Source organism: Rissa tridactyla, chromosome 6, assembly GCF_028500815.1.
Source record: "Rissa tridactyla isolate bRisTri1 chromosome 6, bRisTri1.patW.cur.20221130, whole genome shotgun sequence".
NCBI lineage: Eukaryota > Metazoa > Chordata > Aves > Charadriiformes > Laridae > Rissa > Rissa tridactyla.
The window spans coordinates 22,493,422-22,506,881 of record NC_071471.1 but is presented as its reverse complement, the minus strand read 5'-3'; the positions used below and the strand labels follow the sequence as shown (position 1 = coordinate 22,506,881).

Here is a 13,460-nt window from a genome sequence, read left to right as displayed (position 1 = left end):
CCCACAATTTAGATTTCTTATGGTGGATCATTTTAACGTAGACACAAAATGCTAGACATGTATGTGTTTTCTATAAATCTTAGAGTGTTTTCTATCTCTGTAATATCTGAGCACAAACCTGGTTCTTGCTCAGTGCAGTAATCCCACAGGATTAGGTCATACTGTAAATACCAGACAAATTACAATCGGATTAGATGGGCAGTCTGTTCATTTACTCAACACAGCTGCACTCCAGAGTCTTTTTACCACTGATGTCTATTTATAACATGAATGTTTTGTCCTTACTTGTCTTACCATTCCTGACCAATAAGGAGCACTACTTCCTAAGGAGCAAGCAGAATGCTCCTTGAGAGGCCAAGAAGAAAGCTGTTCTCCGCACAGATCTGCAGGGCAAGATTTATTTTAAATTTGTCAGTGAAAAGTCCTTTGAAAGGTCTGCTTTCAATTTCAGTCAAGTGGAATATAAAGAATATCTTTCTGGAGATAGGTATGAGACAGCAGCACAGATTTGCTGAAATCTCCCACTTGCCACATTTGCAGCAGGAATTCCTGTAGATTCCAAACCTGGTACTTCTGCCTACTCGGTGAGCATAAAACCATCCAACTTATGAAGCTCCCCAAATAGGTCTGGTGTAGCATGGGGTTTACAGGGGATTTCTGCTCAATTATGAATAAGAAGCACGCTTAATAATGTTCAATATTGTCTACACTTTGCCAAAATCTCCCCACTGCTTCACTGCAATTATTTATAAATGTCACATCACATGCCTCATAATTGTCCCCAATTACAAGAATCATCTTGCCTTTTAGGTTCAAACTTGTTTCCATCCAGCACACAAATCCAGTGTTACTGTATTTTTATTACTGTAATCATGCAGTGAAACCCTACTGAATCATGGAGCTAAGACTTTCACGTAACAGTATTTATGATTGCAGGCCACAAAAATATTAAAGCCAAATTAAGCAAACTGCTGCACCAAGCTGTATTCTCAGTATCCTGGTAACTACATTTTCACCTCCACCTTCTGATTTCAGAGTCATTATTCCTGATTTGCACAGAGATAAATAAGAATAAAATGGCCGAGGTTGGGGCAGTGGAGTCCATGAATCAGGAGGAATGCTTTGTATTGCAACCCAAACCACCGCCACCAAGCTTCTCCATACTTACACGTTTACATGTACTCGCTCAGGGCAACCTCTGCCCATGAAAACCCCGAGGCGGTGTTCTTATGAGCCCCCTGAGCGTGCCCCAAAATGATATGAGCACACTGCGACAAGTAATGTAACAGAGCGACACAAACACAATCAGAAAGGCAGTGCAGAGTTCACTTCACTTCTGTAGTGATATGGTAGCCTGGAAACCAGAACACTTTCCTGTATCAGGTATAAAGCAGCATAGTTTATCACATCATATTTAATATATTACAGCTGCCAAACAGGTATAATATAGCACTTACACAAACACAAGATCAGCTGTTCTCCAAAGAGAGCTTTTCTGTTAGGCAGGTGTCAAGAATTCAAAGTCATAAACTGATTTTACTGAAGTTGGAGGAGAAAGTGTACCGAGCCCTCTTTGCACTCTGACAAAAGGTGTTATGGCTACCTTCCACTTCAAGACGTTGTCTTTGGCACCACTGAATGGGAGCGTTTTTGGAACAAAAATACTGTGCCAGGTTCTGGTTTCACTCACACCTGTGACTCCTGCTGATTTCATTAGGAGTTTCCATATTTCAGTAGCTCAGAAATAGGTTTACATTGTGTAAACCTGAATACATGTGGGACAATGATTTTATGATACAGCATATGAAAAGTCAATATTGGCTTAAGGTTTTCCTGCACAACTTCCTGCTTTGCTTTTCTCTGTGTGTGGGTAATGTGTTATAGGTCATGTTGGTTTTCAGATCGATTCACAATGTGGCCTCCCAACCAGTCACACTAGCACAGCTGAAAGAGATACTCTGTGGCACAGGATGGAAGGAGGCAGTGGAAAGGAGGAATGGTTTAAGCTGGTACCTCTGGTTGCTGTCATACACGCCGTGATCACTGGCCAAGTTAAGGGCAATCAATGTATCTTTGCCAAAAAACCTACTGTTTGGTTATTTTGCTACAAACTGCTTGGACAATTACTGTGTCTTAGCATCCATCAAGAAAAGATGGATGTGACATGGTGGGAAGATCCCACCTCACACGGCACCCCTTACAACTGGAAAAGTTAATGAAAAATGACTCCTTTTGCAAGACCAACCCATGAATTGTACTTCTGTAGTGCAGTATGCATACTTAAAAATCTTAAAAATATACCAATATGAAGACTAAAGGAATTTTAACAATAATCACTTCCCTTCCTGTTACAAGAAATTTATATTAGGAATTCAGACTTCTGAATCAAGTATTCGATTTTTGCAAGTGTTTGATTTAGTGCAATATAGTGAAAGATATTATTATACAAGGAAGAACAAGGAAAAATTGCATCAAGAACTTACTTTCTGCAGGTTCCTTAGATCTTCTGCCACTGGAGGACTTCCTCAGGAGACTTCGTCCTGAGGTAAAGAGGCTAGTTAGTTCCTCCAGAGGACTGGTGGGTGTCCGAGAACGGGAACCACTCTGAGATGATGACCCGTAGGTGCTGACCGAGGCATTTACCATTTTTCCTCCTTCTTGCAGTGTGTTTCTGGCTGTAGAATGAGGCACTGATGGAGAGCTTCTTGAGAGACTTCCTGAATGTACAGAGTCATAAGGTGGAGGTCTTTTGAGGCTTAAGGGGGTAAGAGACCTACCCATACTGACAGGAGAAGGTGAGGCAGAGTGACTTTTAGGGTAACCATGTGGAGATTGTGTTCTGTATAAGGTAGAAGGATGAGGAGGTGAGGAGGTGTGCCCAGGGGTGCTAGTTCCATGAGATAGTGTCTGGTCTTTCTCCAGTTTTTGATGGCCTGGTGTATGAGGTGGCAGTGAAGATGGAGAAGCTCCAGCTTGTTGTTTGATGTAAGACACATTTTCTAAAACAGGAAGCTTTGTGACCTCTAGTGGAGTTAGAGGAGACTCGTCAGAATTCGGGGAACACTGCACTGGTGCTGGCGGGAACACCAGCAGTGGAGGTCTGTGAGAAAGCAGATTTGGAAATGGTGGGGGTATATCACAAAGCAAGCCCTTGGGAGTAGATGGCACTGAAGACTTGGTGAAATCTAGGTCAGGCACTGTGGGAGTAGCACACTGAGAAGAACAAGTGTGATGGTCATATTCACATTGACATTTTGAATCTTGGCCTACATCATCAAATATAGGGTATTTCATCTCCTCATAGACTGCTTCGCTTTGGTCATCCTCGTCTTTTTTGAAGTCTCTGAGAATATTCCCAACCATTTCAATATAAACAGGCTCTTCTTCCTCTGTGTCTGGAGCAGGACTGCTGACCTGCGATAAAGAGGCATCCCTAGTGAGTGTTGTCTTCATAGGGCCATGCTTTTTGATATACGTTTCATCAAAAGATGTGCTTAGCTGAGTGTTTGGATTACGTTTCGGCTTAGGTGGTGGAATCTTCTTTGTGTATTCATCACTGTGAGGTCTTGGTTTGGCTGACACTGAAAACAGAACAAAACATAAATTCATCAGAAGTATGTAACACACTTTGTCAACCACAGGATCTCTGTTACAGTGTCGTAACTCTTCAATGGATTTCCTGGGACCAGCCTGTTGCTGGGTTTCTCTGGTATTACATCAGTAGAATGCTATAAAAATAACACCCTATTCAAAACACTCCTAATCTTCCCCCAGAATGCTGTGACACGCCAGTATTAAGTAGCTAGTGAGCACTTCCCTTCCTCCAAGACATCTGTTCTCTCCCAAACTCTTTGGACATAGGACTTTCCATTTTTAAATATTATGCTTTTCAAATATCACTGTGGGATTTTAAAGACTGAAGGAGTTCCAAAGACATAAAACTAAGTATCCGAATGACCTCCTTATGGCTGCAAAAGAACAGTTAAGATCCCAGACATTCATATGGGAATGACAGTGATGTAACTCTGCAGTGACACAGTGATGAATCAAGACCTTTTTATTTATAGTAACTTCTTGCATGAAAAGCACAACAATTCTCTCAGCACTGACTGAGAAAGAAAACACTCACAAACAAGCACTGTAAAATTTGCTGTTGGGATAATCCTAGTCATTTTTCTGGACTCTGTCCTACGAATTAATGACACTCCAGTGAAGTCAAGGGGGAACAAAACATCTCATAGATTCAGATCCCTCCTGAACAGGTTACTTCTAGAAACAACAGACCATTTTGTCTTTGAAATTATAAATCAAAACATGGTGATGAAATTTGTTTTAAATGAGAGGTCAAGGGTTTCTTAGAAAATATGCTTTATGAGTTAAACAATAACGAAAGTAATGGAATTTGCATTTTGTTCACTTTGCATAAACAGTTAATAAACCATCTCATTAAATGTTGGGGCTAATAAAACGCCTCATTAGATGTTTGGGTGAAGTCAGGTTTTATCCTAAGCTGACTCAACAAACTTATTCATACACTTACCACATACACTAAATTTATATTCCTATAGGGTAATTTACATTCCCCTAGGGTAAATAGTTCTTGCATTGAAAGCCTTGATACCTCATTGCTAAGTTTCCCAATTTAAAAAAATTCCTAACCTACAGGCCAGTTCAGAATGGCAGCTTTCCTCTCTCACCAAACCCCGCTGCTCCTTGCAATTCACTGCCACAAATCTGCCACTGCAAACTCAGCGCTCTGAGACATTTCCAGACACCTTCTGCTGACCCATCAGAAAACAGCCAGCAAATTTCTAATCTTAAGCCAAGCAGGCAGTGCTCATGGACTTAAAAGCCCTCTTTTACAAACAGCCTCCCAACATATTACAAAGCCAGCATCGAGGCATTGCTCTGCCAGCTGAAAGACAGTATTTTGACAGTCTGCAAGGACGCTGGCTCCAGGCTGGAAGATGCCTGCATTACAGCATCTAACTAGTGTGATTTGGTCACCATCAGAGGAAGATTCAAACACAGTGTTATCACTTTGTCACACTTCTGCTTTGATCTGCTAAATAACCTTTCTTCACTTCTTACAAGGCATAGCAATAAAGGCAGATGTTAAGCAGTATTCCAGTTTTGTTTAGGAATAAGGAGCTGTGAATGTACGTATGTGCACATATATGAATTAAAGAGACCAGTCTTCGTCCATTGCATCTATTTAAGCTTAATGTATAACTAAGGTACAACAAAGCAAAAAGAAAATCTTGCCAGGAAAAATACCCCAAACCCAAAAAACCTAAAAAAATGATATTATGCTTTCATGACGGTTCCAATTAATGTGTTCCACTTTGCAGCAGGCTAGGGACATGCAAAAGCTGCCACTGACAAAAGCATTTGGTAGCTTGATAGTTTTTCACTATGTGGATATATCCTAATGCACTTTAAATTTGTCTCTTTAATTAACCCAAATTAATTTTCTTGAATGTATTAGGATAGACTTTTGGGAATGAGACGTAGACTACCAGAATCATTTGGGCTTTGCAGAAAATATTACTCCTGATGTATTTGACAATACTAACGGATTTTTCTTGCCATGTTTCCAGCTGAATCACCATTTCCTTTCTGTTTAGTCTGTTATTTGGATTATTATGTTCATATACAATCTACTGACATAAACTTGATCTCAATCCTTTCTCTACACCTCTGTTAATCTGATTTACAACCCTGGCAAAAGCAAAATCTTCTTCAGTTTGGTGTCATTAAAATGAAGAGACAGTCAATGAGACTGGCACAAACTGCCTGATCATTTCTGAACACGTTGCCCAGGGCCTGAACTCTACTTTAGACCAGCCAAAGGATTACAGACTTTGCTGCATTTGAAAACTGTGTATTTTGTACACGGAGGCTTCTCACAGTCTTCCATTCCCTGTGCATCGTGCTGCCATCCCCAGTGCATGCCTGAGATACAGATGTTTCCCGCTCCTCTGCCTTCCTCAGACCCCTGTTCCCTACGCTGTCTTCTACATCTCCTGTGCCATGGGTGTGACACTGAGAACGTGCTCTGTCTCACAGCCATATCCCCGCTCTTCCATCTCTTTACTGGGAGAGTTACTGATGGACAAAGTAATCAAAATATGTTCTTGTGCCAAAGGTCATTCAAGGCTACTCTTAACTGATACTTTTACCTAAAAGTAGCTAAAAGTGGTTGAGTACTCTGTTTTCAAACAAATTGCTAGAAATAGTTTCCTTCTTCCCTCCTTCCATTTTCACAGTTTTTATCCAACTGATGAGGTTCTGCCACATGGTCTAGACCTGTCCTTAGGTGTTAGGGTTTGCATATACAACATTCACAAGTTATTATATTACAGACAAGGAAATGAGAAATGTCATGGAAAATGACTGACATTCTGCCATCTAGTCTTGTAAAATATTTTTGCATGGGTTGGAATTAAGTACCGCAGTGACAGACACAGCATTCTCATCTGCCATCGCATGATATGTAGCAATAGCCTAAAATATCTTGATGACATTATCAACAAAAAGGTCAAATGACCCAGTTCTGCTATATGATACACAGGGTAAAACATGACAAGGTGAAAGATTACTTTGCTTTTTCTATTAAACGCATTTTTTCCTCTGCCACAGTTTATTTTATTAAAGCATCTGTTTCCAGGAGGTGGTATGATACTGAGATCTTTTTCCCTCCTTGACAAACTGGACTTTCAAACTAAAATTTAAAACTAAATGCTTAAAATATTTTATAAACCTTAGAAAGGTATAGAGTTACCTCCTATATGCTACCCAGAGCAGGAACATTTGGTGCTATAACACTTCCTAGAGAAAATGCACAGGTAAATGGACTGCTTAAATAGCAAAGGTATCTTCTTATCATGACTGGGAACAGAGGAACTGCACAACACCCACTGGGAACTCCCCTCAGCTGCCGTGGGGCACTCAGGAGGCAAACTGAATTAGCTTTAAGAAGCCTATGATGCAAGACACTTACCATGTTTATTTAACAAAGGTTTCTACTCTGAAACACAGCTCCATAGCAAGGGCTGAACTCTACAGCACACCTGATAAGAGAATATGGACCATGAACTATCGCTCCGGCCCAGAACAACAGAGAAAAAAACTGGGAATCCTGCAACCGAACAGAGCTGTGCAGAGCCAATGAAAGAAGCAGGGCGTATTTGTACAGTTCCTGTGTTACCAACATTTGGCAGGGATAAATGTGCATGAATGCAGAAGCCCTGGCAAGATCCCACAGCCAGTGAAAGGAGATTATTTGGCAATCTCCGGAGAGGAACAGGCAAGATTGCTTTAAGTACTTGACATTTATCAGGCAGAAAAAGCATTCAGTGCCTGCTGGGAACATAAACTCCTATGAAAAGCAAACCATGCTGACATATTGGTGACACACATATTGCTGTGTTGTCTGCTCTAAACATGGAGTAATTAAGTGCTTTTCAACATGGATTATTACATCCTTGGTGCAACTGTCGCCAGTAACTTGCCTTGAGACTCTGCCACTCGTACTTCAGAGCACACGGGGCCTGATCGAAAGCTAGATGGAAGAAACAAAAGTGAGGACTATTTCTCTCCCTGCCATGTGCACACTCCCTTAACCAGCCATGCCAAACTGCACCACAAAGCTCTTGTGAGTCCTTCTACTACAGAGACACACAAATGCAAGAGACTGCCAGGTCTGCGAGGAGTTCGAGCAGACTGGAGGCGATCAGACAGGTCAGCAACTGCTATGTGGTCCTCTGCCCTCACTCACAGGAGCTGCCCCGGCTGCGGGAGCCCAGGGCACTATGTCAGATGCTCCTTTTCTTCATCAGAACCACCCAAACTACCACAGCTGATAAACTGGAGGCACGATGATACTTGCAAACAAAACCAAACTTCACGGAGTTTACACTGCTTGGGCAGGAACTCTCCCTGTTTAATAGCATCCTACTACCAACCAACTACCTATGTCTAATAGACTGCAAGTGAAACAAAACATGCAGGCGGCAATGACTTCAGTTCTCATCTAGAAATAAGAAGCACAGTGCTTAAAATAGCCTTATGGAAGCCCTACTGAATAAGCAGAACATGACATTTTTGAAATGAGATATTTGTAGCACAAAGGTTACGCATAGCTTTCAGACATGCCGAGATAATCTGCCTTTCATAGATAATTTTGGAAATACAGAATGCTTCTTGTCATCTTTTCCTTCTGAAGTATTTTTTTACTCTTTAAGGAGAGATTGAAATATGAAAATGTGTTATCACATTGTTTTTTATTATTCGCTCACTGTATAAGGAATAAGTGGAAATGTCTAAGAACTAAAATGAATTTTGTAATTTTCTATTGTCCTTTGGGTGTTTACCAGCTTCTGCAGTTCAGAGACCAAGCCGATTTATTGTGCTGTTCACTGCAACAAACAGAATAAAAATACATGTAACAGGAAAATTCCTCCCTTTCAATTTCTCCAAGAGGCTATAGCATTCAATTTCCTTCTAAATGAAGGAATGATTTGGGGCCTAACATTTTTTAAATTCTTAAAAATGTTACTTTAAATGCAGAAGGAATTAATCTTGCTGTATTTTGAGGGGTACCCTCTATCAAAAAGAGCCTCCAGGAGTGAAAGGAAATAGATTTTCTTTAATTAAACCCTGAACTTGCTGGATACTGAATCAAAGATACACAGATTCTGATTTACATCACATAATTCAACAGAGAAAATCCAGCTCTAGGGTAGCACAGAGCCTATAGATACGTGCAAGTTCAAGACTATGAGTAACCCCACGGCTTTAAGGAAATGAACTGCTTGTTCAAAGTTGCACGTGATCTTAAGTGCATTTGTGCACCAGTGCTTATATTGGGTTAGATTTCATTATCTCTGTAGATGAAGTTTGAATAATCTTAGTTAGTTTGAATTTAAAAAGGCACAGTCCTCTGAACTGTGCAAAAGATTGGCACTCATGAGACCTGAGTTTAATTCATTTCTTTGTCACAGACCACAGGGCCTTGCCTGTCATTTCACCCCTTTTTTTTTGCCACTTTTCACCATCTGTCTTTTGCCAGTTTAGGCTCTAAGGTGTATTAGGCAAGGTTTTTATTTTAATGTATTTGTTTATATTTGTTTATATTAATCCGTGCACAGCGGTTCTCATCACTGGAAAGCAACAGTAGAAAACAAAAGCAAATTTAAATATATCAATTGGAGACATGCACTGTTGAACATGCATCTTTTCTTCTCCAAGCAATTTTTGAAGGCAAATGTTCCTACACTGTGAACAGCCATAAAATATACACACAAAGATGCATCTTCGCAAATGACAATAGAAATATCATCACTAGGTTGAAGTGGAGAACATCAGAGGTTGAACAGTAGGTTGAACATCAGAGAACGTACCTCTGTCATGAAAAATACTTGCTTTCAAAATAGCATTGTCCTCATGGACACAAGTCCTTTCCCTGCAGGTTACCTTTTCCTTTTCTAAGAGATGCTAGTAGGAAAAAGCAGAGGGAAAGAACATGGAAGGAATAAAAGAGCCATCTGATTCATTCAAACAGCTTTGCAAGCCACAGGTGGTTTCTGCACAATGATTTCATGCAGTACATATTTATTCCCCCTCCTGAATCTATTAGCTCTACTGGAAATTATTTGGGCATTTAAAGAGGACAAAACTATACTGAAAATGAAAGGACTAAAAGAGAGCGTCATAAAATACTACTGATATGCTACTCGGATGTCTCAAGGCTATGATTAAGGAGACTTCTTCAAAAGTATTCAGATCCCTTTATTTTGGCTACAACTTCTTTTAGCTTTTAAAATGATTGATTTCTGCTCTAATTCAAAGTGGTAGAAACCTAGTGGCTTCAGTAGCAATATTCCAGAATTAAACATCAGTATAACAGAGAGCAGAATTGGGCCCCGCAGTTAAATTCAGTTCTGCATTAATCCAACACCACAACTTCTGCAACTGATAGGCACCATGGTTGAAGACATGCTGCTGCCAGGTTCAGTTCAGGGCTGTGTATCTGGGCCACAAAACCAAATTTGTGGCTCCTTACATGCTGTATGTGCCAAGGTAGCTATTCCTGCCTGGGATTCACAAAAGCCTACAGTGCCTACAGCACTAACTGTCCTGCCGCCAGAGCCACATTATCAAGACGAGGGCAGAGATACCAGGACATTTCAAAAACTTTGGAGTATCCGCATGCTGGAGAGAGTCCCTCCCCGAACTGCCATGCTCCAGAGCAGACTGACTTCCAGGTTTTCTCCTCCACAGCCCTCCTCTTCCCTTTGTATCTGCCTGACACGCTGAGCTCTGCTTCTCACCCTTTCCCACCATAAAAAGGTCTCCAAAAGCTTTCAGAAAATTACAAAGTGACAAAGTCTCCTTCTGAATGCCCAGCCTCGTGCTTTCATATATTTTGAACTTCACATCCTAGTTCTTTTAAAGAATGGGTAATTGATGTCCCTGATTTTTCCAGGTAACGCTGAATAGGCAAAGAAATAAAGAAAAGAGAGTGTTTGAGAAATAATTACAAATTATTTGCAATCAAGCCTTTCTGTACAATTCACTGAAGCTAAAAGTTATTGTCAGTCGGCACAGCCCTGGAAAAGCAGAAAAAGAAAGATTTTGGATATGTAAGAAAAGAAAAGTCAATTTGAATCATCCTCCTTTTACAGGAAAACTGATGAACTGAGTGCAAATGGAGGCAAACAAAAAAATCTCACAGTAGCTTCTTTTAGGTTGCAATGATTTCGGAGTATCCATTTAGAAAAATATCCTTGAACTAACATGCCCAGACACAAGGGGTCAGGATCTGTGGAATTACATGGGTGTAAGTTAACAGCAGTTCCAGTGGAAGCAGGCTCTGAGGAGGGAGAGGTGGGAGGATTAGTGGGGAAGTGGGAATCTGAGTAAAGGATCCTCACACTGCCCACACATCCAACCAATATTGCTGCCGAAGTGCTGGTTTGTTCTGTTTCAGACAGCCTGCACCACATAGCCTGCAGTCTGCCTGTGCGAAACAGATTCCGCAGCCAGTGCAACAGTAGCACTAGAAAATGCTGTAACTGTATGTAATCTGAAGGAATTCTAGATATAGAGGCAACTGGCATGGGAATTTATCAATCGCAAGCATCATTAGATGAACTACATGAAGAGCATGCAAATAGAACTACTGAACCATGCTTGCAGGAAAATTAATTCACAAAGCCTGTGTGCTTGTTGGTTGGTGGCTCTACTGCTCTGCTGTGGGAACATGCACAGAGTTGAGGCACTGAAGAGTTAAACATGGTCACAAGAGAGTACAGAAAAACAGACACAGACCTGCAAGGTGAGTAAAGCCCTTCAGTTTTAAAGTGACATTTATGGTATCTTGACTGTCACCTTGGAGATGAAACCTGAACAGTTTTCGCTCTTTTACTGTAAATTAACTGTTATGGCTCTATTCTTACAGCTACCCACAAACTGACTGCATTTCACACTGAGAACGATGGGTGACATCAGCCCCCGCCGCCTCCCACCCAGCATCTTTGTGTGGTGCAGGTATCAGAGCACAGTTCCCTGGGCTGTCATCCTGCGCTAGCTGCCCCCTCTCCCTCTCTGTAGCTACCCATCTCGCATTCCCCGAATGTCACGCAGAAGATGGTGAGGCTCTGCATTTTGTCTGACTGGGCTTCTACAGGCTGTGCCGCATGATGACTGCAAGCACAGCAGCATTTCTGATGACCTCCAGAAAGAAACAATCGCTCTTTGCTCAGAGAAGTATGCTTCTAGGTACGTGTAAAGAGCTAAGTCCCACCAACATGTGCCTTAGATACCTACATCACATGAGCTTGGTATGTAGTGGACACCACTATTATACCAGTAAGCCTTTGAAAGGCTGAGCTGCTTATTCATGTATTATCTGCTGCCCAAAGAGCACTGAAGGCCTCTGTGGTATCATTTGGCAATGTTCATGTAAACAAAAGCATGCTACAGACTGAATGCAACTCCTGGCTTCACAGGAACAACACCGCTATTGACTACCAGCTATCATAGCTGAGGGAGATCATGTGGGAAATAATTTGCTGGATTTTCATTAACTTCTTGGAGAAGGTGTGGTACATGACCCATTCTGACACTGAAAGTGATCTCTGCAAGAGTTCCTGGCTCTGGGCAATTTCTAAATCCAGTACCTGCACCCAAATAGCAGACTCTGAAATGATTTACAGGGAAATAGGGAAAGAAGGAAATCAAGATAGAGAAAGAGCAAATGCTTAATGAAACAGTAAGTTTAGCTCACCTACTTCATTTATCTAGAAAAAGAGTCTGTATTTGCTCACTTGATTTAATTGTCACTTTGGTTCACAAACATCCTGTCCAGAACACTAGCGGTGACTTCAATAATTTGTCCAAAGATATGAGACTTCATTTTTTAGATCCACAGTAACGCCTATCTTCCTACTTACAGATACAGTAAGTAGGTCAAATCCATTATTTGCTTGCATAAGTAGCAATCTGTTTGCCAAGCTTCTAAAATAATTGCAGCCCATTAAATTAAGCTGGCAGACCTACCGAGGTGATACTGTGCATAACACTGACCTCTGGGGGACTCCAACATGAAATGTATTTTGTCCAACTATTCCATGGGCACGGCAGCCCCACACATGCTGCCACACTTCCTCAGCGTCTCCCACCAGCGACGAGGACCCAATAGATTTTACTAACATCTTCTCCCCCCGAAATGTTGCGGGCTTTGAGCAATTCTTTTCTTTGAGGCTGTTGTATAAAAAGCCTCTGGCTGCTGCTGAGTGACACATCCGTCAGGCCCTTCCACCACGGAGCTCACATTTCAAAACAAAGCACAAGGTCAATCGCAGGCGTCAAATGAGTCGCCCCAGCAGGAGCATCAAGAAAGCAAATGAGCCCAAATAAACAAGAGTTCATCTAAAGGGGCACTCTTGCCTCTACTGAAAGGACAGAAGGTGACCCTGCAGAAGCAGTTCCTGCAGGTTGTCACTGGGCATCTTTTGGGTGAATGTGATGATAGCTGAAGTGGACAGGGCATTGTCAGAGCAGCTCACAGGCAGGCAGCAGTGCCTGGAGATGTAACACCTCCGTGGTCAGAGGCTGAGCATTACTGAAATACTCAGTGTAATCAGCTCTAGGAAAATAGCCTCACAGCTATTCAGTTTACTTCCACCTCCATACAGGGGTGACTCCTCTCTCCTCCTCAACTCTTTTAAATAAAGTGCTGACAAAATTACAGACAAGCCACATGTCATCAGCTGCCTCCCACTCAGTGCTTCTCTGCGCGCCTGGCATCTATCATTTCACCTTGCATTCATTTGCAGAGTGGTCTAGTGAAACTAGTAGAGACTATAATACTGTTCATCTATAAGGGTCTAATCACCATAAATTCACCTGCTATGGCTACAGTGAACAATACCATTTTGACAGTGTTGTATGCA

The 13,460-nt window shown here is 41.5% G+C and overlaps 1 protein-coding gene across 1 annotated transcript in view; it reads right to left on the bottom strand.

The window, feature by feature from the left end:
• Nucleotides 1–13,460, bottom strand: part of NYAP2 (neuronal tyrosine-phosphorylated phosphoinositide-3-kinase adaptor 2) — a 138,230-nt gene that overhangs the window by 55,381 nt on the left and 69,389 nt on the right. Inside the window, exon 3 of the mRNA XM_054207377.1 lies at nt 2,484–3,581. Within this exon, the coding sequence (XP_054063352.1) occupies nt 2,484–3,581 (1,098 nt within the window). The remainder of the gene's footprint in view (nt 1–2,483; nt 3,582–13,460) is intronic.